Source organism: Hemicordylus capensis, chromosome 4 (genome assembly GCF_027244095.1).
Source record: "Hemicordylus capensis ecotype Gifberg chromosome 4, rHemCap1.1.pri, whole genome shotgun sequence".
Lineage (NCBI taxonomy): Eukaryota > Metazoa > Chordata > Lepidosauria > Squamata > Cordylidae > Hemicordylus > Hemicordylus capensis.
This window is the reverse complement of record NC_069660.1, coordinates 288,705,171-288,732,123: the sequence shown is the minus strand read 5'-3', so window position 1 is coordinate 288,732,123 and position 26,953 is coordinate 288,705,171. Positions and strand designations below refer to the sequence as shown.

Sequence of the window (26,953 nt, the reverse complement as noted above, 5' to 3'; positions counted from 1 at the left end):
AGAGGGCCTCCCCATCGAACGGTAGGTCTTCAATGCGGGAGCGGGCCTTCTGGGAAAGCTACATGGTGCAGAGCCAAGCATGCCTTCTGAGGGACACCACTGTAACCAAAGCTCGTGCCCCACAATCCGCACAATGGCGAGCTGAGTGAAGCTGTTGCTTCGCCACCCTAGAGCCTTCTTGCAACAGGGTAGTAGCCGCCTCTCATTGGTCCTTTTGGCCCTTGGAAAGGGGCAAGCTTTTCTAAGATGACGTGCAGGTACCTGGCCCAATAAGCTTGATGATTTGCCACCCTAAGTAGGAGACTGGGGGTGGAATATAGCCGTCGCCCCACTGCAGAAATCTTTCTGCCCTCCTTGTCCGAGAGTGCTGACAGAAGATGTTGCTTGGACCTTGATTGGGCTGATTCCACTACCACCGAATTGGGGGTAGAATGCTTGGTAAGCTATTGGGTGTCCTGCTGTTTTACCTTATACATGCCCTCCAGCTTCTTAGAGGTCGCGGAAACTCATGCTGGTTTCTCCCAAGCAGCTTTGTTATCTGGGCGACTGTTGGAATCAAAGGAAGTGCCACCACTTCTGAAGCTTGGGGTTGAATTAGTTCAAAGATAGAGTCCTGCACCTGTGGGCCTGGGTCTGTAAGGTCCAAACCTAAAGAGTTAGCCATGCGGAGTAACTGTTCTGCATAGTTCTTAAATTCTGCGGAGGATGAGCCTCCTGCATCACTATCCATCCCTTCCCCCTCAGGTGTACCGGGGGGCTCCAAAGGTTACATGGTTACCTCATCCACAACCACTCCCAGCGGGATGATGGGTGCCGGCGGTTGCAGCAGTGCAGGAACAGCCTCCCCTGTTGTGGATACTGATGGGGGATCCTCTCCTCAGGAGAGGAGAGCTGGTCTTGTGGTAGCAAGCATGACTTGTCCCTATAGCTAAGCAGGGTCTGCCCTGGTTGCATTTGAATGGGAGACTTGATGTGTGAGCGCTGCAAGATATTCCCCTCAGGGGATGAAGCCGCTCTGGGAAGAGCAGAAGGTTCTAAGTTCTCTCCCTGGCTTCTCCAAGATAGGGCTGAGAGAGATTCCTGCCTGCAACCTTGGAGAAGCCGCTGCCAGTCTGTGAAGACAATACTGAGCTACATAGACCAATGGTCTGACTCAGTATATGGCAGTTTCCTATGTTCCTATGTTCCTTAGGAGTCACGGGTGCCGTTGCAGGCTGTACTGGGTGTTTCTTCTTCTTCCACTTCCTGCGGCGTTCGCTGGGGCTGTGTGATAACCCAAATATCGAACCCGAGCGAGAACGCGATCTCTTACCCCTTCCGTCCATCATAGAATGAATAGACACGTAACCATAAGGACGGAAATGAGGCGGACGTACATAATAATCCTCTGGTTCCATGTCTGCATAATAGCCACTCCAGTGCTGTGCACGTTCTTGTCTGCCAAAATGTGGGCCATAGTCCCAGCGGGACAGCATTGCACCATAGGGCTGATAGTAATGCCTGTCAGGTCCCTGAGGGTGGAGTGGAGACTCCTCAGAGGAGGCACTAGAAGATCCTGGTGCATATGGGACAGCACACCCCTCCGAAGAGGAATCTGCGTTGAATGGGGGCTCCAAATCCGAGGAGACCACGTAATCAGAGTTGATGGGCGACAAACAGATCAGACTGGGTGATGGGGATTGAGGAATATGCTTTTCCTTCCACTTATGCTTCCTGGGTCCATGCTCCTCCCCTAGCTTATCAGCCCCTCTCTTAGTGTCAGAGTCAGCAGGCTGCTTTGGTTTTTTTCTTTTTCTTTTTAAGTAAACACTCCCGGGAGTCAATATCGTTTTCATATTCCAGTTTTCATATTCCATTCCAATATCGTTTTCATATTCCAGTTTTCGTTCCCGATACTGGAGCAGTGGCCTCAAGCCCCACCTTCTGATCTGCGAGCGACTGCTTCGAGGTTGAGGGCAGGGCCAAAGGAACTGATGGAGCTGCTGCTGGTCCTGACAATGTGCCCGTTGGAGGTACTTTAGCTGGTAACACTTTATTCATGCCCGACGATGAGCCCACCGCCAAAGCTGATTATGACACTGAGGCTCATACCAGCTCTCCTTTCAACGGTACGGTTTGCAAGCCTGAAAGCGGAGACAACTGCAAGGGTGTAGGTATAGTTTCCAGCCCCACAACCATGTGGGTGGCTTGATGCACCTGCTGCGCGCTTTCGATTACAGCACTCAAGGAGTGCGCCAGCAAAGACCCTGCCCCATTCACGGAGGTTTGTCGCCCAGTCCTTGGGCTGCCCCTGGCAGCTGCCGGACTCACTTGGAGGGATCACTCCCACATCAGGGCTCCCAATCACAACACCCGATTACGACAGGCTTGCTTATTAAAGCCCTTGCAAATCAGGCAAGTGTCCACCCTATGGGCTTCCCCCAAGCACAGAAGGCACTTCAAATGGCCGTCTGAAGTGGGGATCTTTGCAGCACAGGCTTCGCAACAGTAAAATGATGTTTTTAGAGTTGTGGCCATAAGAAGGAGCAGCTGGCAGGCCCCACCCGTAGGCAGTGGGGGAGGGGAGTACCGCAAGAAATTAACATGCAAAACAGAAGGTCAAAAATATCAGAGGGAGGAAAGAGTAGAATATAAACGGGAAAATAAAATTGGAATAGAACGTATGTAAATTCATTTGGTGAAGGCAGAAGAAAGCTTGCAGAACCTACTCTCATGGCGGTCGACGAAAGACTGAGGTAGAAGGTGGATAGTCCTACAGAGGGAGTATGTCTTCCAGCTCTTTTTTCCTTATTTGGTGAGACTTGGAACGTTCCAGAATCTGTCTCTGTGCAGGCGTATAACCCAAGTGTGATGCACAGAGACCACGAAGAAGAACTATGCATTTGAGGTGTCCCTACACCTGCAGCAAATTTGGTTCAAATCGGTTAGGCAGTTCACAAGTTAGCCCAATTGCACCTCAAATATACTCACATCTGCCATCTTGAATTGGAGTGGATAACATAATCAGAAACCACGCCATGGAGATGTCCCTGAGTATCACTCACTACAACTGTACCCAGTTTGTTTCAAATCAGTTAGGCAGTCCACTAGCTATCTTGCGCCTCAAACATTCACATGTCCACCATCTTGAACCGGGGTAGATAACATCATTACAAACTACACCATTGAGGTGTCCCTATGTGTCCCTACACCTGTAGCAAATTTGGTTCAAATTGGTTAGGCGGTTCACAAGTTAGCCCCCTTGTACCTCAAACATTCATGTGTCTGCCAGCTTGAATCGGAATGGATGACATCATTACAAACTACACCATTGAGGTTTCTCTATGTGTCACTCACTACAACTGTACCAAGTTTGGTTCAAATCAATTAGACGGCCCACAAGTTAGCCCACTTGTGCCTCAAACATTCACACATCCACCATTTTGAATCAGGGTGGATGACATCATTACAAACTATGCCACTGAGGCATCTCTATGTATCCCTACAGCTGTAGAAAATTTGGTTCAAATCGGTTAGGTGGTTCACAAGTTAGCCCACTTGCACCTCAAACATATACACATGCACCATCTTGTACTGGGGTGGACGACATCATCACGAACTACACCATTGAGGCATCCCTATGTGTCCCTATAGCTGTAGCAAATTTGGTTCAAATCAGTTAGGTGGTTCAGAAGTTAGGCAACTTGCGCCTCAAAGGTTTATGTGTCTGCCATCTTGAACTGGGGTGGCTGGCATCATCACAAACGATGCTGTTGAGGTATCTCTATGTGTCCCCACAACTGTACCATATTTGGTTCATATTGGTCCAAGTATTGCGAAGTTGATGGGGGAGACACTCACAGATTCACACAAGGAACGCCAGGTGATCTCTAAGCCTACTGAAAAGTAGTTTAAAAATACTACAACAATTCCTAGTACATGAAATATAGCAGACTGTCTCACTCAATTTGTGTTGTTGTTTTTAATTATGCTGATCCATAGAGCTTTTTCTTCACAAAATACTTCATACAAATTTCATTATTAAGAAGTATTAAGTTAGCCTTTTTCAAAAGAATGTTAGCAAAATTCAAGATTAGAATATTAGACTATGACCTGTTATGGCATATCTACTTGCCCCTCTCCCCAACTTATCTGCTGCAACCTTTGGGATGCAGCCTTACACAAGGCTTGGCCAGGACTGGGCTTTTGCATTAAATATCTCAAAGTCTTCAAGCTGGCCAATTGCACATCAGATGTCACTTATTCAAGTGCAAGTGCCATCCAGTTTTGCAGGGCCACCTAATCTCCAGGTTTTCTACAGCTTGCTTTCTCCTCTCCCCTGATCTTAATTATTTGCTCTAACTCACCACTAATTTATTTTTTATTATTATAAATTATATTAACATTATATATAAATATATAATATATAAATATTATCTATTATATACATAATAGTATTTGTTTGTTTGTTTATGTTTATATGCCACCCTTCATCCTAAGTCCCCAGGGCAGTTAACAACAAGATTAAAACAATTCAATAAAAACATAAAAAACAGAACAAAACAACTAAAAGTTTTAAAAGAAAAAAGGGCAGCTCATTGGCCAAAATCCTGGATAAAAAAAGGCAGTCTCTAACAGCTAACACTCCACTGAAAGAAAAAGCCTCTACTGAACCTTCCTTCTCTCCTCACTCCTTCTTCTCCTATTCATAACCTCAATCCATTCCTCTCAGGTAAGCCATCCAGGCTAAGCAGAAGTTCAAGTTCCCTCCTTTGCCTATTCCCTTCCATCAGCCCAGTCTTAATCACTGATTCACAACGAATACTGTGACTCTAAACTCTCTCTCCTCGCTCTCCTACAACCTTCTGCAGCTGTTCAAACTGCCTGCTCTAAGTTTCTCCTTACTCTATGCCTCCTTGCTTCCCCAATAAATTGAGCTGCCATCTCATACCACTCTAGCAATTCTGTCCTCAAAAACCCGATGGTCTCAAACATATTATACCCTCCCTGCCTCTTTATATAAATTACAAACTAACAAGTGAATTCAGTGCATTTGCTAATTTCCTTTTGCTTTCCGTGAACCAACAAGAATACTCATTAATAGAATAGAGACTACACTTGATCTTAGAAGCCTGTCACTTCTCCCTTTGTGGTATCACCCCATTCCAATGCATAGGTTAGACCTTGATGTAAAGATCCCACAGATGTGTGTCCCCCAAACAAATGTAACACCAGCCTCACCAATGGAAGGAGCTCTATACTATGCTGAACACTGACTGCTGCTATTCCCCTGTTAAATATAAGAGAGCCATCGCTATAAAAGGTGCCTCTTTGCCCAAATACCAGTAGACAAAACTTAATGCTGAGTGTTAATAACACTGTAGCAAATAACTAGAATGCCACTTTGCATCCAGCTAACATCAATAAAACTAAGCATTTATGTAGATTACATGACCAAGACAAAAGGCACAATCTAGTGCACAATTAAAGGTAAAGGAAAGGTTGTGCCATCGAGTCAGTGTCGACTCCAGGGGCAACCATAGAGCCATTTGGTTTTCTTGGCAGAATACAGGAGATGTTTACCATTGCCTTCTCCCATCCTGTATGAGATGATGCCTTTCAGCACCTTCCTATATTGCTGCTGCAATTTGAACCAAGAGCCTCCTGCTCTCTAGGCAGGTTGCTTCCCCACTGTGCCATTAGGTGGCAGTGCACAGTTAAGCACACCAAATTCCCTCTGAAATCCACAAGACTTACACCGCCTGCTTAAGTGACTATATCCAATTATTTATTTGTAGACAATAGCATTATTTTGTAGACACCAGTCTAGAAGCACTGGCTTGTAGGCAAGATTAAGTGAGGCGCTTCACACGATTGGTCTGAAGCACCGGAGGGGGTTCTGCAGGAAAAGTGGGCTTAGCCCGCTCTCCCCGCAGACGATCAAGAGGCTGCCTTGGGCGGCTGGATCGGCCGCCCACACGACTGCCGGCTCCATCACAGAGCTGGCAGGGGCTGAGGGGATCGGGGGCCGTGCAGCCCCTGGAAGTTCCAGGATGCTCCACACAAGCACGCGGGGCATCCTGGAAAGACCCCCGAGCCTGGGAGGCTGCTTGCAGCCTCCCAGTCAGGGGTCTACTCATGTGATGCACACGAGCAAAAAGATGAGGTTAACAGAGCACTCCGTTAACCTCGTCTAAGGGGAGGGAGGGGTAATTAGGCGGGCTAGCCACCTTGGGAGCACCAGGCTCGCCTGCGAGTCCGGTGGTTCCCACAATCCCTGGAAAGTGGGCTAAGCTCCCTTAGCCCACTTTTCAGTGATCGTGAGAATAGCTTCAGTGTCTGGTAAGCACATGTACATGTACACTGGAGGATTTTTTAAAAAGTTACTGTGAGACCTAAACTAATAGTAAGACAAACCTACCCTGATTATTAGACCACGAAACATATATCAATATAATACCTAAGGAAGGGCCATAATTCAGTAGTAGCATACATGTTTTGCTTGCAAAAGTTTCCACAGTTAATTAGGGATGTAAATATCATTTCTTAAAGTAACCATCTAAACTATTAAAATTATATTTCTTAACTGATTAATCTTTAACAAGTTAACAACTCTGATTGGGGGGGGGGGGGAGAGGAGAAAGAAGGCTCCAACACCTTTTTCTCACACTGTACCCTGGTGGCAGGCTCTGATGTTATCCTCTTCGGAGCCAGTGCCTGCCTAGTCGTACCCCTTCCCTGGCCAGTGCTATTGACAACAGCAGCTTTCAGTTAGATTAAGCAGGTTTGGCCCAGACACAAGCTGTGCCTTAGTGAGCATAGTGAGGGCAGCTACTCCCAGACCACTTCCACTGCTCATTCTGAGCAATGGGGGGAAAGTCAACACTATGGGCTAACCCCCACTACCAGATAATAAATGATAACATTAGTAAATGTTTACTACAATATGTGAATGGTGAGACTAATACTTAACAGTGAACCATTTAACATGTTACATTCCTAGAATCAATCCCCAGCACCAATCCATCTTTATTTTGTTTGTTTGTTTTATTTAAACATTTATTATTTAAAAGATAGACACATAGTGGCTTGCAAAATCAAAAACACAGAATATAACACAGTCAACCAAAATATAATGCAGCAAACAATAGTGGTAAAAACAGAACAATCAATTAACCGAGAGAAGCAGCAACCGCAGCAGCAAAACCAAAACATAGATTAAAAGAAGGCTCAACGGAAATAGAAAGATCTTCAGCTTCTAGTTAAAGTTGGCCAGGAAGGAGGCAAAGCAACAGTTAGGAGGCAGAGTGCTCCAAAGAGCTTGGGCCACAACAGAAAAGGCCCACCTACACATCACTGCCAACCATCAAATGGTAGTGGAATGTGCAAGAGAGACTCTGCCTGATCTTATGGACTGGGAAGAACTATGCGGGAATAGATGGTCCTTCAGCTATCTTAGCCATAAGCTGTTCAGGGCTTTAAAGGACATGACCAGAACCTTGAATCACATCTGGATATACACTGGCAACCAATATAGCTGGTGCAGAAACAGAGTGATATTCTCCCAGTGCTTGGCACCTCCCAAGACCCTGGCTGATGCATTCTGCACCAACTGCATTTTCTGAAAGGTCTTCCAAGGCAGCCCCACACAGAGCACAATAAAGAAGTCTAAATGCAAGGGGATAAGAGCATGGATCACTGTGGCAAGGTCTGCCCGCCCCCCCAAATAAATAAACTATTTAGTTTTGGAGTCCAGGATCCAAAGAACTGTGCATCTTGTGGAAACTTTCAAAAGCAGTTTGTGATATGAAATGGGGATCAACTGAAACAAAAATAAGAATTTCCATTCGGTTAATGCTCATTCCTTGCACAAGCTATCCAAAATCATCCAAAAGCTTTGTTCATCCACTCAGAAACACAATCAGTGAACAATAGTGTCCCACATTGTCATCCAAAGGTTGCTCCCATTGGAAATCCCAATTGTTTCCGTATGTTCCCATTCTGAGAGTTGATACTTTTTTCCACCTTTCGGTCAATGACATTTTTTCTTGAACTGAAAGATATTACAACTCAGATTTTCTACAGTGATTAAACAGGGTTACAGTGATATGTGCTAGAAATTTAATCAACTTTGTGCTGAAATAATCCTTGATAAATTCCTGGTATCAGCGGTAAAAATGACAACGTGTAATACCTTCCATTTACTATTTTGTGGCTATTACAAGCATGTAAGATTCTCTGTAACTCTTCACAGACTTTGAATTTGCAATACTGTTCACTCTCTTTCCTATTTTCAATATATGAATGCATTAAATATATTGACTCTAGCTTGGGATATCCCACTATTTGACTGCGTTCTTTAAAAAAAATAGCCACTACTTCTTACCCTGTGTTTTCTATTGTCCTTACCAATCTATAAACAATCTCTTAAGGTCTAAACAAGGAATGGGATTTCTGACACTATAACCAGAATAAAACAACTACATAGGCTCATGCAAGAACATAACAGAAGAACAAAAGAACAGCCCTGCTGGATCAAGCCCAAGGCCTATCTAGTCCAGCATCCTGTTTTACACAGTGGCCCACCAGATGCCTCTGGGAAGCCCACAGGCAAGAAGTATGTGCATGTCCTCTCTCCTGCTGTTGTTCTCCTGCAACTGGTATTGAGAGGCATCATGCCTCTGAGGCTGGAGGTGGCCCACAGCAGGAGATGAGCAGTTCCTATTATTTATATCAAGGGGCAATATGTTGTTTTGTTTAGTTTTCTGGACCTCTGCAGCACATGTAATATTTTGGGAGCTGTAGCTGTTGGGTGGAGCTTCTACAAATCCTGAGTGTAACAATAAAGAGCAGTTGTGTTTTTTAGGCCTGTGTGTTCCCTCCATTTTCCCTCCTACCAACACAGCACTTCCCCCATTTTATATCACAAACTATACTTGAAGCCCCCCTTCTCTGAGAGACCCCACCTGGTCTAACAGTTCTACAGTTATCTGAATTGTAGCCTACATAGCGTGGGTTTGGATGATAAAGGCCCCAGCACACTCAATTAGGAAGGGGCCATGCTGAGAGTTAGCCTATTGAGACATACTCTGCAGATATCTAGACACATCCCTTTGTTGCGGGATGGGGGGGGTGTCCTATACTGTACATGCACTATTTGGAGCATGTGTATATGGTCCTCATTAACAGGCCCCCACACGCAGCTCCCCCCCCACACACACACACATACACATATGACAAAAGGACATGCTGGGAAAGCATCTGGGTGTCCATTGAGGACATCCCAATGTATGTACTCTACATAGCATAAGAAAAGCCCTGCTGGATCAGGCCCAAGGCCAATCTAGTCCAGCATCCTTCTTCACACTGGCTCGCCAGATACCTCTGGGAAGCCCACAGGCAATAGCTGAGGGCATGCCCTCTCTCCTGCTATTGCTCCCCTGCAGCTGGTATTTAGAGGCATCTTGCCTCTGAAGCTGGAGGTGGCCTATAGCCCTCTAACTAGTAGCCATTGATAGGCCTGTCCTCCATGTATTTATCTAAACCCCTCTTAAAGCCAGCCATCCAGGCTGTTACCACATCTAGTGGCAGAGAATTCCATAGATTGATTATACGTTGTGTGAAAAAAAGCTTCCTTTTGTCGGTCCTAAATTTCTTGGCAATCGGTTTCATGGGATGACACCTGGTTTTAGTGTTATGCAAGAGGGAGTGAAATTTCTGTCTGTCAACTTTCTCCACACCATGAATGATTTTATAGACCTCTATCATGTCTCCCCTCAGTCGTTTCTTTTTTTCCTAAACTAAAAAGCCCCAGGGGTTTAGTCTGCATACTCACAGCACATTCGCTTCCTAATTGCATGTGCTGGAAGTTGTATCATCCAAGCCAGTTTATAAGGCATACAGCTTCTCATTTATATGGAAAGATGTTGGGGATTGAATCGGGGTAGAGGCATCTTTTTTAATGTGAAACATGTAACTCATAGGAACAGCACTATCTATAACAAATTGTGTCCTTTTGCTTGTCTGCGAGACTGTACCCATCATCATAGCGCTTTGTAGACTACCTGCCTCTTCTTCGTGTACTTAATAATGCACATAAGGAAGACAGGAGAAAAATATGCTTCTCCATATCTAACAATCTCAGACTGCAAAAGATTGGCATTTACAATAAATGTCAGCAAGAAAACCACACAAAAACTAGATTTGGCAAATCCAGAATTAACTATGAGAGTCTGCTGAACTGCCAACATACAATGATGGAGAATTTTATTTCATGTTGAAATAGTATATCTGTAGATAGAGATATAAAGCTTAAGCTGCCCACATCAAATACTGGAAACAGTTGACTTAAATGCTTCTTTTAACATTTCCCCACGCCTTTATCATCTATGACTAAATTAGATATATTTAACTCTAAATTGGATGCTATTCTCATCCTTCCCACCCACAGAGATTTGCTTCTTTAAGGATAGTCACTCACAGACACCCAGTATTAAGGATGATTTGGAAGAAAGATAACATGAGAGACACTGATAACACTTATGTCAACATTATATACAAAATATGTCGAGATTATATAACTGCTGATGAAGTCTATCCAGTCTACAGGCTACGGAGAATACGGTCCGGTCTACAGGCTAAAATACAGGCTACGATACACACACATACCCTTTGGACATGTGAAAAGTCTTGCATGCATACACCTATACTTCTTATTTCGCTTCCCCAACAACAGTGTCTTGTGCTGCACAAGAAACTATCTTTTGAAGGTCTCTCAAATTTCAAATAAGGAGATACCTTCTAGAAGGTTACCTCCAAATTCCTTCTAGGACTCCTTCTAGAAGGAGTTAAAATCCTTCTGCAAGTATACACACCACCACACAGGTCACTGGGTCACCACTGCAATGTTTTAATTAAGTGTATACACCATCACACAGGTTGTTGGATTACCACTGCATTTTTTAGATTGAATATGTTTTTCTATTGTTTATTATTCCTCTGTAAAGTTCTCACAATAGGACCAAGCACCATACGCTTAAAGCCATTTCTGACATTACATTTCACCATTATCATTTTAAGAGTAAATGTAGGGAAGCTTCCAAGAAATATTTATTCTCCTGTAAAGTCCAAAACACTAGATATGAGCATTAAACACACAATTTAAGCAAGTTGTTCTGGTAAGAACTAATCTGCCTATTTCCTTTCATTATAATCTTGAGAATTACCACCCTCGCTAGTCAGATCACTTCAGCCTTAAGCATTCACACGTCCACCAGCTTGAATTGGATTGGATGACATCCATCACAAACTATGCCATTGAGCCGTCCCTATGTGTCCCAACACCTGTAGCAAATTTGGGTCAAATCTGTTAGGCATCACAAACTACACTGTTGAGATGTCCCTATGTGTCCCTACAACTGTACCCAATTTGATTCATATTAGACAAGACATGAGAAGTTGATTCAGGGGGACGCACACGCACACAGAGAATACTGGGTGAACTCATAAGCTTGCTTTCCTTTTAAGGAAAGTTGTCTAAAAATTCCTGGGACTTTAACTACAGTTTCCAAACATCAACATCAACAACCAAACATTTCAACAGTACAAAATAGTGATTTTATTGCAGCCTCTCTAGATAGGTTTTCCAAATGCAAATAGAAAAATGTGTATGATTTCACAGTTTCAATTTTTACATAAAGCATTTTCATTTAAAGGTAGCTCTAATGAAAATAGGCTTATTGCAAGATAACTGTATTGTTTTTATTAGATTATTAGTTTTTCATTGCATCTTTGCCAAGTAAAAATGAAGCTTTATTATTTCAATTTTCATTGTCCTTTTTGTTAGAATAATAATTATTTTTAGCCTACATTTCATAGGGAAAGTACACTTATGAGATCACCCGGCATTGTGTTTGTGTGCATGTGCATGTGTGTGTGTCCATCCGTGTATCCGTATGTCTATGTCCCCGTCATCAACTTTGCAATGCCTGGACCAAAATGAAGCAAACTAGTCACAGTTGGAGGGATACATAGGGACACCTCAGCGGCGTAGTTCGTGAAGATGTTATCCACCGCAATACAAGATGGTGCATGCATAAATGTTTGAGGCGCAAGTGGGATAACTTGTAACTGCCTAACCGATTTGAACCAAATTTTCTACAACTGTAGGGACACAGAGAAACGCACCTCAATGGCATAGTTTGTAATAATGTCATCCACCCCAATTCAAAATGGTAGACGTGTGAATGTTTGAGGTGCAAGTGGGCTAATTTGTGGACCATCTAACCAATTTGAACCAAATTTGATGTAGTGAGTGACACTCAGGGACACCTCAGTGGCATAGTTTGTGATGATGTCATCCACCCCAATTCAAGATGGAGGACACATAAATGTTTGAGGCACAAGTGGGCTAACTTGTGAATCGCCTAACTGATTTGAACCAAATTTGCCACAGCTGTAGGGACACATAGGAACACCTCAATGGTGTACTTTGTGATGATGTCATCCAACCCAATTCAAGGTGAACGTCTGAGGCACAAGTGAACTAACCAATCTGGACCAAATTTAATCCAGTTGTAGGAATAGTGAAAGGAAAGAAGGCAGATTAGTTCTTGCCAGAATAACTTGTTTTGTAATGCTATGGGGCCTTTTAAACTTGACATATATTAGGCCTCAGCATGTCATAATCCAGACCTAGATACCACCAGCAGATGGATACCAGCAACAGATGGATACCACCAACAGAACTGATTATGACAAACAGATCCTTAATAATATTTAGTGCTAAAGGACTCAAAACATTTCATATACATTATAGATCAGTAAATCTTACAACTACACTGTAATTTTATTGTATCCATATGGGTGACTGAGACTCAGTAACAGAAGCTTGCTTAAGGACACTGAGTGAGTTCATACTTGAGATGAGATTTTAATCCTATAGAGCAGGCTTGGAAATAACCACTTGCCTAGTTCCATGTGATGAATAAAGTCCCTTCCAGATGACCTGACACAACTTTACTAAAGTTGGTAGCCTCTCTCCCTCTCTCTTTCTGTTTAGATCACAAAAGACTCATAAAGAGAGGACAAATGAGCTAGTTAAAATGTTTGTGGGTGTAGCTTTTGTGTTTTCAAGACTTGAATGTTTTTTTGAGTCTGATGTAAAGCTGGTATAGTGGCCAAGACAATGAACTGAGAAATCTCCAACTAAAATCTCACCTCATCTATTAACTTACGAGGTATCCTTAGAAAAGCCACTATTTTCTCAGTCTCCTATATATAAAATGGGAATAATAATATTTACAAGTTTATTGCAAGGATTATTGATGTAATGTATACAAAGCACTATGAACACCTGACATATGTCATATAAATGATATAGTTCATATAAATGATATAGTCTCTTTCTGAAGACATACACAGAAGTCTGGAAGCTTCCTAACAGGAAATAGGGAGCCTTGTGTGAAGTTGATAAAGAGATAGGAAGGGTGATCAAAAGCAGTAATCAAAAGTTACGGGCTCACAAGTGCTGGCCAGCAGATGACACAGCAAATATTTATTTATTTTATTTTTTAATTAATTACATTTGTAAATAGCCTAACATATACATCTCGAACCAGGGTACAATGGTTTAAAATACAGCAAAAATAAAAACACAGTAAAAACACTTAAAACAGGTTTAAAAGTCATGTTTAAAAGCCTGAGAAAACAGGTGTGTCTTAAGGGATTTTTTTCTGAAGGCAGCCAGAGATGGAGAATTATATTGGCAGGGAACACATTCCAAAGCCCTGGGCAGCCACAGAGAAGGCCCTGTCATGCACCGACACCAAACGAGCCAGTGGCAATTATAAGCAGACCTTCTCACATGATCTCAGTAGGCAGCAGGGTTCATGACAGAGAAGGTGCTCTCTTAAATACACTGGACCCAAGCCGTTAAGGGCTTTATAGGTAATAACCAGCACTTTTGCTCAAACGTGCTATTTTGCTCAAAAACATATTGGCATGCAGTGCAGTCCTTTTAAGGTTGGTGCTATATGGTATCTTCAGGTTATCCCAAGAGACCAGTCTGGCTGCCGCATTTTGAACCAATTGCAGTGTCCAGACTACGTACAAAGACAGACCCATGTAGAGTACATTGCAAAAGTCCAGCCTTGAGGTTACCAAGATATGTACCATTGTTTTATGGTTGTTTAGAAATGGGTGAAGTTGATAAAAAGCACTCCTGACCACTGCCTCAATATAGCAAAATAGAATATAGCAAAAGAAAGGTCCTCAGCATCTAGGCAGCACACTGAAAAACACAAGGAAAGCGGACAAGAAGCTACAAGAGACCACAGAAACATCCAGGAAGCACGTGGACTTTGCATCATACCTGTAAGAAATATTGAAGAAACTTTTAAAAGCATACAATAAAATGCAGTCTGGAAAGGCCTGCAGACTAGCACTGAGTTGGTGCAGAAGTGCCTGATATCCACGATAATGCTGCACCATCATGCAAGGGAGACGGGGAGGGGAAACATCTACCCTTCCCTCTGAAGCTCACAGTGACTCCCAAAAATATGGGTTGTGAAGCCCTCAGGGACATATTTTCAGGAGGCACAGTGTGGGGGGAAAGGAAAGGGAGATAGTTGAATATTGTGTGTGTGTGTGTGTGTGTGTGTGTGTGTGTGTGTGTGTGTGTGTGTGTGTCCGTCCCTCCGGTACAACAGCAGCGGTACAACAGCACAGCATTGGTATAGATGTTAGGCACTGCAGCACTAGCATAATGCTAGTTCAGTGTCAGGCGTTATATGGGGTAGAGTTTAGCTTTTGCCTACAATCTTGCACAGAAATCAGGGAAACCATACATTTATAATGGGAGTAGGTATATACACTGACAAGCATGTCGCTGGTAAGCAATGATTGCCACATGAAAGGAAGTAGAATTTTGTGGAATACTTCACAGCAGCCTATTATTTTAGCCCCTGCTGGGAAAGAAGCTTAGTTATCAATTTCAATAAAAAGAGCAAAAATGAATCAATACTACCACAAAACATATATGAATGAGGTTTAATGGTATAGGACTTTGGACCAATGATTGTTATTCTCTCATTGTTAAAGTCCCAAAAAGTTCTGGTTTGCCAGTTTTCTTAAAGGAAATCCCTGTTTCACATAACCTTTAACAAGTTATTTCATAATCCAGTCTGAAGTCCAGACTTCAGGCCAGACATACAATGTTTTTAAAAACTAATAAAACAACTCCTGATATCAGAGTATGGAATGAGCACTGCAAAAATTGAGACAGTAGCAATTCTGCATAAATTTAAAATGTGAAACCTTTGCATATGAGATTATTCATACGAATGGCCAGCTATGAACAAGGCTGAATTACTTTTCACAGTAATAGTTTAAGAAATGCATGGGGTAAATATGTGCATAAGCAATTCCAGCATCAGAGCATTGAAATGAATTAATTAGCAACATGCTCAGACCCCCAGAAGAAGATAACATTTTTAGATTTAACTAAGACCACGACTCTAAGAGCTGTAGCACTGAAAATTATCATCCTATAACCTTACATGTTTTGAGGGAAGTTTAAAAGTTGAAGTTTTCTTCCACAACTTAAGTTTGGAAAATACTGTGGAGTTATTCACATGACCACATGTGTGAGCGGGGGGGGGGGGAGACAGACAGAGTTCAAACTACCTTCCCCCAGACTATCGCTCTTTATCCCCTCAGCATGCAAGCTGCATGCCCACACGACTATCTGCACTGCTCCGGGCAGCATGGATCAACAGAAGCTGGGGCTTGTTTTCTCAGCCTCCGGATATCCCACAAGGCACTGTGTGACAAGCATGGTGCCTTGGGGAATTCCTCCAGCTTTGTGTCTCCTCAGGCTCCATGGAACCCAAGGAGACACACAAACCCGGCAGCTGGTTAAGGAAGCACTTGCTCACTTAACCTCGGCTAAGAGCCGGGCTTAGGAGCAGGCCTAGGCTGGCACCGAGATCCATGCAGATCCTGGTATTCCACACGAGCAGCCTAGCCTAGGCTAGGCTTCCCTAGTCTGGGCTAGGCTGCTCATGAGAACAGCCTCTGTATTTCCCAAGTGCTAATTATGGGTCACTGCGCTATCGCTTGAGTGGGTGAAAGGGCAACTTTTGCCAATCTTCCCTTCCCTCTGAAGCCCACTGTGCATCACCAAAATATGTCCCTGAAGGTTGCACATCCCTCAGAGACATATTTTGGTAACACACAGCAGACTTCAGAGAGAAAGGAAGATTGGCTAAAGTAATCCCTTCCCTTGCTCAATCAACAGTGCAGTGGTAGTCTGGAACTCACGCAGCTGCACATGTGCAATGCTAGGCTGGATGTCAGCCAATGAAATATTAGAAATGGAACAATTATCACGGTGAAAACTTAGGATGGGGAAATTTTCTACCCCATATCCCTTTCAAAAATTAAAAAGGACTAGCTGAGCTGGTGCAAAGCATCTGTGCCCCTAGTTCTCCCTGCATCCCCCCCTTTAGCCCCATTTTGTTCTCCGCCTGAGCCCCAGTTTGTTTTTCCCCCACCAGCTCATTCTCCCTCTGCAGCCAGCCAGCCTGGCTACCGCTTGCCCTCCATGGTCAACTGCCGCTTCCCCTCCTCCGCTACCTCCTTCTGCCTGCCACTGTTTTTTCCATGGATCGGCTGGCCTTTACCACCGTTTCCCCCCCACCCCGGCCGGCCAGCACCGCCACCATTTTCTCCCCCATCCCCATTACTAATCAGCAGCTCCTTGTGAACTCTCACGAGAGCTGCCACACATGAGATTAGCCACAGGTACATCTTAGAGAAATACATATATAGAAGATATCATGTTTATTTTATTTTATTATTATTTATTTGAAAACTTTATACCCCACTGCTCCAGTACAAAGTCATCCCAAGCAGTAGTGTTCTGGAGGTGTTTATGGTGGATTACCATGTGCATACTAGTGAGCAATCAAGGCTAAGGATAGTTACTATCACTGAATGAATTTCGAATGTGAGCTTTTCATGTCCTGATATTCATATTTAGGCTAGGAGCACCTTTCTGAGGGTTCCAATGAAAAATACATCATATAAGCCAGGAGAAGTGACATACAACAGAAACCTCCCACTTTCATATTCTGGGTCAGTGCTCTACTGTACATATGGAATTCATTCTTCATTAGAACACCAGGGAAAACCTTTCTGCTATATACTGAAGTTTCAGAAGAGCTGATGTCTCTGTTCTTTGCCTTGGACCATGTGCTTTGTGCAAGACAGATGCTAAATATGTATCAGACATATGAAATCAGTATCCAGTCTAACAGAGAAATTTGAAAATAAGCATTCTGTTGTATTCTATCCAGTATATTTTATGTTCTGTTTTTTAGAAGTTTGTCCCAGTGGGGATCCTGTAGAGTGTGTGGGGGGGAGGGGTCAGAAAGGGGAAAGGAGGAGGAGAAAATTGAGTTGTTTCTGAATAAACTCTGTTATTAACCAAATCTATATAAGATTACTTTGTACTTGTGAGGGAAGCAGCTATAAAACATTTGGCGATGAGATTTTGAACAAGCTAAGCATGTGCGCCTGCAAAGTTTGTGAATGTTCCTGCAACTTCATTTCATTGCATTACTGGGCCTAAATTCCTGAAATGCTTTCTGCTATTGCTGATGATTATTGTTTCTCCAGCTTCCTGATCTGCACAACTCCTGAAGGTACTTGTAGTGAAGGTACTCCTCCTCGGGCTTTGGTAGGAATCATGACGTCGTAGCGTGGTGGGATTATAGTTTAAAAGAAAACGAGAAGAACAATAAGGCAGCCCTGAGTGAATGGGAGTGACAGTATTTTTTTCTTATGGACTTTTTGAAAACTGAAACTTATTTTTTCTCATACATAAAAAGAAGGGGGGGGGTCTTCTTTTTTTGAAACCAGATCAAAGCAAGTATATGTTTTATTTCTAACTCTCGGAAAACGATGGACAGTAAGGGTTGTGCTAGAAATAAGGGTCAGCATGTATGGGAGACAAATTTTCCTTCTTAGGGGAGGCAAATTTGTACTAAACACCAACCCTCCAGTGGAGGACACTGAAACCAAAATGCTAGCTGCAAGAGGAAATGGGGAAGCCCAGCTTCAGACACATAGTGGCCTGGAAACTGGATCAAGGTCAGATGGAAGTGCAGAGGCAACTCTCCAAAACCTGGGATATCTGAAATACCAAACTGAATTCAATAAAATGGAGATAGAAAGGGAAAGAGAAAAGGAAAAACTAGCTATGGAACAGGAAAAGGAAAGACTGGCTGTAGAACAGAGGAAACAGGGTTGGCCCATGAGTCTGAGATGGCAAGGATTAATGAAGGACTCATTCCCCAACCGATTACCCCAGTAGAACCAGTGGAAAAACGCAAGTTCCCTGAATATAGGGAAGCATAGGAGACTGATGCATACCTGGCCAATTTTGGGGGGAAAACAACCATGTATTAGCTACAAAATACCTGAGCCACAGTACATGTACTATGTGAGGCAGCACCTCAGTGGAGTATTGTTGGCTGTGTCTGCTGAGATGAAAGTGGAGGAGATGGGGGACTATAAGCTTTTTCAGCAAAAAGTGAAAATCCAGATTGGGGCTTACCCCTGAGAATGCCCGCAGAAAGTCCTGTAACCTCTGGAAAAAGTCCAATGAGACATACCAGACTTTTGCACATCAGCTACGAAAGGTAAGTGAAGTGTAGAATGAGAGAGCTGAGGTGAAGACCCTAGAGGACTTGTTGAACCTTATACAACTTGAGCAGTTCCTTAGGCAACTTCCAGATTAGCTCTCTGAACAACTGTTTCAGTAATCGAGTTCCATTACTGAAGCAGGGGAGTTGGCTGAAAGGTTTGTTTAAGCTAAGTCAAATTCCAGGTCTACCAAGAACATCCTCTCAAGAGACTTTCCAATACCCTTCATGCATTGGGAGGACCGATGCCCAGCCCAGGTAGGGTCAGGAACCTCTGCATATCCTAACATACCCAAGTGGGAGGAACTTCTACCACAAGGAGGCCACCCTGAAGATACACCTCCCCCTCGATGATTCAGATGCCAGGGTAGCACCTTAAAAAGGACTATTCCCGAGCAGTGGCCCATATCAACTATTTGCATCTCCTTCCAGATGGCGGGGTGGGGACAGAGAAGACCATCCCTGCTGCTCTAGTGTTTAATGGGGACATTATTCCTCTAGGGAGGAGAGTTCCAGTAATTGTCAATGGCCAGTCAGTTGTATCCCGAAGGGACTAAGATGCTGACATCCCTGAGGTGCACAAGGCCCTTCTTAAGGACCACCCACTGGCCAATGCATCTGTAATATACACAGAAGGGGTCCATGTACAGAAAGGGATGCCCTTAGTGAAGCTGCCTATCCAGATTGGGGACTGGAAGGGTGAATGGGAGTTTGCAATTTTGGGTCATCACCCTGTTGCTATGCTGATTGGTGATGATTTAGCCTTGAAGGTCTGGGAAACACTACATCCAGGTGAGAAGGATCCTACACAAGAGGGTTTAGAGCAGTGGCTGCAAGCCACTCATAGTCTGCAAAGAGACGCTCCTTCCCAACTTCATGATGAGAAAACAACAAAGGTTGTGGGGACAGTGAAATAGTTTAGCATAAGGAACAACTATGGCTTCATCAAAAGGAATGACACTAAAGATTTGTTTGCCAACCAGACTGCTATAAAGAAAAGTAACCCTAGGAAGCATCTTCACAGTGCAGGAGATGGAAAGACTGTAGAATTTGATGTGGTGGCAGGAGAAAAGGGAGCGAAGGCAGCCAATGTTATAGGTCCTGGTGGCATTACAATGCAAAGGAGTAAATATGCAGCTGACTGTAACCAGTACAGACTATATCCGAGGCACAGAGGCCTTCCACACAACTATGGGGGAAACTATCAAAGCAGTGAAAGAAGGGAGAAGAATGAGGGCTCAGAGAGATTGCCAGAGGACCAGTCCCCACAGCACTGACCTTTCCACAGGAGGCGGTACACACATACACACCTGTATTACATGTGATGGCCTTATGAGTGCCAGCCACAGTATTCCAGTGCTCCTGTACAAGGAGAGATGGAACTTAAGAGACAGCAGAATTGTAACTAGTGCTAAAGACAATTGCCATTGCATGGTTGGTTCAGTGGGCTTAATTTATCCATACTTTATGGTTCTTAACCATTTTTTCTTTAGGCTGAATTAAAGGCAAGGTAATGGCACCAGGTAAACGTGCTGTAATGTGTCACCCTGACTCGACACAGGTCGTGGAAACATTTCGCTCTCTGGGTCTCATTATAAGCAGTGGAACGTAGTGATAGTAAGGATTGGAGGGAGGAGTAGGCCTTTCCTAAAAAGGAAAAAAGCCCAGAAAGGTCAACTCAAAGGGACCAATCCAGAGAACTGGGTGGGGATTTCTGACTCAACCACCAGTAGAAGGTTTGGCTTGTTAGTTATTCTGTCCCAGAAGGGCACTGAGGAAGCAGCAGGTTGAGAGCTGCTGGAGATATGGGAAGGCCACAGCCTGTAAGTAATAAGTTATGACCAAATCAGTTAAATGCATCAGGAAAGTTATTTTTCTTCACTGATTGCGTTTCCAGGTTAATGAAAACTCTCTCTTACAATGAGGCTATTCCCACGATCACTGGAAAGCAGACTAAAGGAGCTTAGCCCACTTTCTAGGGATCATGGGAACCACCAGGCACGCAGGTGAACCTGGTGCTCCCAAGGCAGCTAGCCTGCCTAATTCACCCTCCCCTTAAATGAGGTTAACGGAGCGAGCGCTCCGTTAACCTCATTTGTTTGATTGTGTGTCGCCACAATATACAGCGACAAACAAGTAGACCCCTGACCGGGAGGCTACAAGCAACCTCCTGGGCTCAGGGGTCTCTCCAGGATGCCCTGTGCACTTGCGTGGGACATCCTGGAACTTCCGGGGACCATATGGCCCCTGATCCCCACAGCCCCTGCCTGCTCCGTGACAGAGATGGCAGTCATGTGGGCAGCCAATCCAGCCACCCAGAGCTGCTGTTTGATTGTCTGCAGGGAGAGCGGGCGAAGCCCGCTCTCCCCACAGACCCGTAATAAACTCTTCTCACTAATCGTGAGAAGAGCTTCAATGTTTTATGAAAAGACAGTTATTCTTATTGCATACCTTTTTCTTTTAATCTGATAATATATCGCTGCTGAAGCATGCTACTCTTCATTTTGGGTCTGCCTTAGTCACACGACTGCTCAGCCCTTTGGGGAAGGGTATTGCCACTCTCCCCCCAAAAAACTTTATATGGAAAGTGGGTTTCCCCACATCAAAATAAAGTGGATAGTGTCAGCTTACTGTGAATTCCTCATAGATAAGGATTCAACCCCAGTGAACTCCCCACCCTTCCTCCTCTGGCTCTGGTAGAAGTCATGAGACTACTCTTTCCTTATTTATTTATTTATTTTATTTATTTGATTTATATACCGCCCTTCCGAAATGGCTCAGGGCGGTTTACAATTAAAACAAGCCTCTAAAACAATAAAAAGCTAAAACAAATTAAAAACAATATAGCAACAATTAACAATTTAAAAACATTTAAAAACAGCAATTAAACAGTTTACAATAATTAAAAGCTCCAAAATTGGGTTAGAATTTTAAAACCCTGGAAAGCCAGGCCAAAGAAATACGTTTTAAGGGCTCTCCTGAAGGCTAATAGAGAATTCAAATTACAGATTTCCGCAGGGAGCGCATTCCACAGCCCCGGAGCAGCTATAGAGAAGGCCTGCCTCTGAGTCGCCACAAGACGAGCTGGTGGTAACTGGAGACGAACCTCCTCAGATGACCTTAATGTGCGGTGGGGATCACGCAGAAGAAGGAGCTCTCTAAGGTAACTCGGGCCTAAGCCGTTCAAGGGCTTTAAAGGTAATCACCAGCACTTTGTATTTTGCCCGGAAACATATCGGCAGCCAGTGAAATTGTTTCAAAATAGGTGTAATATGGTCTCTCCGGGTTACCCCAGAGACCAATCTGGCTGCCGCATTCTGAACTAATTGAAGTTTCCGAACTACGTACAAAGGCAGCCCCACGTAGAGCGCATTGCAATAGTCAAGCCGGGAGGTTACCAGCTGGTGCACCACTGTTTTGAGGTCATCCTCCTTATCAATCCTGAACTCTGTTATTCACTGGATGCCCACTGTAGAATGGCTCAGATCCCACCACCATCTTTCTTCCTTGTCCACCCCAAGAGAACCTGCTCTTCCTGGAAACAATGGAGATCCTATTTCTGCAACTGGGTAAAGTAAAATGTGCTGTCAAGTCAATTTCGACTCCTGGCACCCACAAAGCCCTGTGGTTTTCTTTTGGTAGAATACAGGAGGGTTTTTCCATTGCCTCCTCCCGCACAGTGTGAGATGATGCCTTTCAGCAACTTCCTATATTGCTGCTGCCTGATATAGGTGTTTCCCATAGTCTGGGAAACATACCAGCAGGGATTCAAACTGGCAAGCTTCTGCTTGTTAGTCAAACATTTCCACACAGAGACCCCTGATTTTACTCCAGCAAAGCAGGCGGCTATATTGCTTCACTGCCTGGGCTCCAAAGGGCAAATAATATATAATCATTTGCCCTTTCCTGCCAGCTTGGAAGGGGATGCCAATTATTATTATTTATTTTGTATTTATTTACATTTATATCTTGCTGTTTCCTCTGAGGAGCTCAAGCCTTAGATGATAATTTCAACCCTACTTTGAATGTAATTGCTGAACGCTACAAGTTCTACTTTAGATTCCAACTGCCTGGTGAATCTATTGATCAGTATGTCACAGTATTGCGTGCTTTAAGTGTAACCTGTGAGTTTGCCAACTTTACTGATGAACTGATCAGGGATCAGATTGTTATTAAAACAAACTGCTCCCAACTGCATGAAAAAACTGCCATTGAAGCAGAAACATACCTTGGATAAAGTTATAGAGATGGCTAGGAGTGTGCGAAATGATTTGATTAGGCTTCCTGCTTGCTAAGTACCATATTTACTTGATTTAAGGTTTTTCCCAAGTTCTTTGATGTTAGAAATTGAGTGTATGTGTGGTTAGAGGAGGCGTTTAATTGTATGTGTCACAAAAAGGAGTCAATATTGGGCTGGACACATCAGAAAGATCTCTGGATCGTGTTAGACCCAAATAGTACAAAACCTGTATTACAGATGATGGAGCAACCATACACTGATATGATTGTTGATTTCTCTGACATTTTTGCTAATATTCCTGGCACTACGATACATTTCAAACATAAAATTAAGATGAAGACAAAAGCAATAGCTGTATAACACATACCCATAGCATTGTGCCAACCACTCAAAGAAGAGCTCTTAAGAATACAGCAACAGCATGACATCACAGAGCCTGTTGATTAATCAGAATGGGTCTTTTCCATTCTTCTTGTGACAAAATCAAATACACTTCAAATATGTGTAGATTTAAGGCAAGTGAATTCCAACATGGAAGTGCACTGTCATCCATTACCCAATATCAGTGAAATGCTGCTTACTCTGAAAGAGGCCTCAGTGTTCACAACTTTGGACTTGTCTTTGGCCTATCATCAAATTCCTCTGCTTGAGAGTTCTTGCAAATAGACAGCATTCATTACCCCCAAAGGGTCTTTTTCGATACAATAGACTGCCCCTTGGATTAGCCTCTGCAGCTTCGGTATTTCAAAGAATAATGCATGCAATTTTTGAGACTATGGATGGCATCACTTACTTTCAGGATAACATTTTAATGTATGGCAAAATCAATGAGGAGTATTATGCAAAACTGACAGAAGTCTTAGGAAAACTCCAACAACATAGGCTATCTTGACAGAGAAATGTTAGTTTTGCACATACTCGGTGATGTGAAGCTATTCACACGATGGGACGAAATTGGGCTAGACTCCTCTAGCCCAATTTCGTCCCATCGTGTGAACCACCGGGCTCGGCTGCAAGCCCGGTGGTTCCTGAGCGGGTAACCCACTCAAGTAACCAGCTCCTTAAACAGGGTTTGCGGAGCTAGTACTCTGCAAACCCAGTTTTTTGGATCGTGAGTAGCCATGGCATGGCTCTGTGCCATGGCTACTCATGAGGAGACCCCCGACCAGGAGACTTAAAAGCAGCCTTCCGGCTCAGGGGTCTCTCCAGTATGCCCTGCACGCTCACGCAGGGCATACTGGCGCTTCCGGGGGCCATGTGGCCCCCAATCCTCCCAGCCCCCGCGGCTTTGTCACGGAGCCGGCAGTCATGTGGGCGGCCAATCTGGCCGCCGAGGGCTGCCGCCCTGCTTGTCTTCAGGGAGAGCAGGCTTAGCCCACTCTCCCCGCTAACCTGGACAAAGTGGGTCTCACTGATTGTGAGACCGGCCTCAATATCTCAAAGTGGCGTACATCCCAAAACAGGCTTGGTGAAAGCTATACAGGAAGCACAAGAGTCATACAACAAGGATACAATTCTCTCATTTTTAGGACTCCGTGAGTATTAACTCTCAATTTGTTAGACAATTCACCTCCAGAGTTGCTCCACGGCATCTTTTTAAAAAAGAATCTAGCATTTAACTGGGATGCATCCTGCAATGTTAGTTTTCAGACTATCAAATCAAACATTGCTGAAAATCCTGTTCTCACTTCTTTTGACACTAGCAGGCACACTATTGTAATAGGGGTGTGCACAGAACTGCGGAACTGCGGTCCGGCACTGGGGTGGGGGGTTCCTTTAAGAGTGGGGGGAGGGTTTACTTACCCCTCCTGCTGCTTTCCCCCTCTGGTGCCCATAGTTTTGGTAGTAATTGGGGCGGCAGGATACCTCCCTGCCGCCCCTTCTCCCTGTTTGGCTGCAAAAAGGCTTAAGCGCACGCAAAAGCCTTATTAAAGCCTTTTTGCAGCCAAACAGGGAGAAGGGGCGGTAGGGAGGTATCCTGCTGCCCCAATTACTACCAGAACTATGGGCGCCGGAGGGGGAAAGCGGCGGGAGGGGTAAGTAAACCCTCCCCCGTTCTTAAAGGAACCCCCCCTCTGAATCACCTGAACCCGAACCACCAATGTCCGGACCGGGTCCGGAGGCCTGTAGAACGGCCTCCGGAACGGTCCGGGCTCATCCCTATATTGTAACCACTGATGCTTCTGAATATGGTTTGGGTGCTGTCTTGACTCAAAAAAAGGGACAGTGAAGTTACATTTGTTTTTGATTCCAGAGTGCTTACTGCATCCAATAAGACTGTGTTATTGAAAAAATACACTCTAGCATGTTTCTGGGCAGTGAGGCACTTCAGGACTTACTTGTGGGGCAGAAAAGTAACTTTACAGTCAGACCATAAACCCTTATTTGCTTTATTTACTACTTGGGGATCAAGTTGAGCAATCCCAAGAATAGTCAAATGGATCACCAGACGTATGAATTTTGATTTCCAGGTGGAACATCTTCCAGCTCTTTGAAATACAACCGCAGATTGTTTATCTTGACTTCCAGGCCAAGAGGAGATCCCAACAGATTTGGATGAAGGAGTTGTAATTGCACAAATAGCTTCATCCACTCATGGAGTGATCACCTCTTCTGAATGGAAAGTGGCCCTCAGTGCTGATCAAGTGCTTACTGAACTTTACACAATTAATGGATGACTACACAAAAACAAGGTACCTGAACATCAACTGCAGCGAGTGAGCTGTCTCTTCTCAATGAGCTGGTGCTGAGGACTAGGGTTGCCAACTGTCCCACATTGTGCAGGACATCCTTCATTCCTGGGGAGAAATTTTCATCCCGTTCAGGACTCAATTTCACCCACTTTTCTGTAATTGTCTTTTCTTTTTCCTTTCCTTTCCTCCCCCCTGCCCTTTTTTTTTTTTTTTTTGCAATTTTCAAAACTTTTTTTTAAACCATTCTTTAAAACCTTTGGATGCTGTTATGTAGCAACAGTGCACACAGCAGGGATGGTGGCGAGAGCGCCAGTCCGCTCTGTGCCCACCTGTCAAGCCATGAGAGCAAGTGGGTTGCTACGGGCTGCAACAGTGGCAGGCTGCAGGTGGCCAAGTGCGCTGGGAGCAGGGCAGGTACAGGCAGAAGAGACAGACTCAAACAGTGACAGGGGAGCTCCTCCCTCAGTCCACTCTTCCTTCCAAATGAGGCAGATCGGCCTCTGCACAGGCTGGGCTCTCTCTGCCTCGTCAGTGGGAGGAAGGCCGGGCCAGCAAAGGAGGTCCTCCCTCAGCCCGGCCTTCCTCCCAATGACGAGGCCGAGCCTGAGCAGAGCCATTCTGCCTCATTTTGAAGGAAGACCGGACTGAGGGAGGAGCTCCCTCATCACCGTTTGAGTCTGTCTCTTCTGCCTGTGCCTGCCCTGCTCCCAGCACGCTTGGCCACCCACAGCCCACCGCAACCCAACTGTTCTGCTCTCATGATTTGACAGGTGGGCGACCACGCAGTGTGCGTGCCCTTGCCACCTGGGGCCAAGTCCCACCCCTAGGTGGCCTGTCCCGCCCCCAAGACTCCCGGTCCCCCTGCCCCCCGACTTGTGTCCCAATTTTGGCCAACGCACAATAGTGGGCCACGCACAATAGTGGGCCTTGCCACCTCAAAAGTTTCTCTTCCCCCCCCAGCTGAGATTCAGTCTCCACAAGCAGTTTCTCTGTGACTCCTGATTTATCTTTTGTCAGTCGGGAGGAGAGTGGCTGCAGCAGCAGAGAAAGGAAAGGCTTAAAGCACCCCTGTCTTCCAGCAGCAGCAGTCTCTGATTGGTCGTCCTCATCTTGAGCTCCTCCTCTGCTCAGCAACTGAGTGCAGTTGCTGAAGCTGAACGAAGAACAGAGCTCAGCTGGGAGCTAGCTGTTCAAGTGGAAAGGAAAATCAAACAAACAACCTTTATCTGTGTGTTTTTGTGTGTGATTTGTTCCCCCCCTTCTTCCCACATTTATGGAGTGCGTGTGCGTGAGAGAGAGAGAATATATATATATATATATATATATATATATAT

At 44.4% G+C, this 26,953-nt stretch overlaps 1 protein-coding gene across 47 annotated transcripts in view; it reads right to left on the bottom strand.

Annotated features, from left to right (window-relative positions):
- The window catches only part of RIMS2 (regulating synaptic membrane exocytosis 2), a 741,645-nt gene that overhangs the window by 670,647 nt on the left and 44,045 nt on the right, over positions 1–26,953 (bottom strand). The window contains exon 1 of one of the 47 annotated variants that reach the window (XM_053313374.1): positions 25,624–25,646. The exons of the other annotated variants lie outside the window; for them this stretch is intronic. Coding sequence (XP_053169349.1) covers positions 25,624–25,631 — 8 coding nt within the window. The 5' untranslated portion in view covers positions 25,632–25,646. Of the gene's footprint in view, positions 1–25,623; positions 25,647–26,953 lie in introns of those variants that run through there. 47 annotated transcript variants of the gene reach the window in all.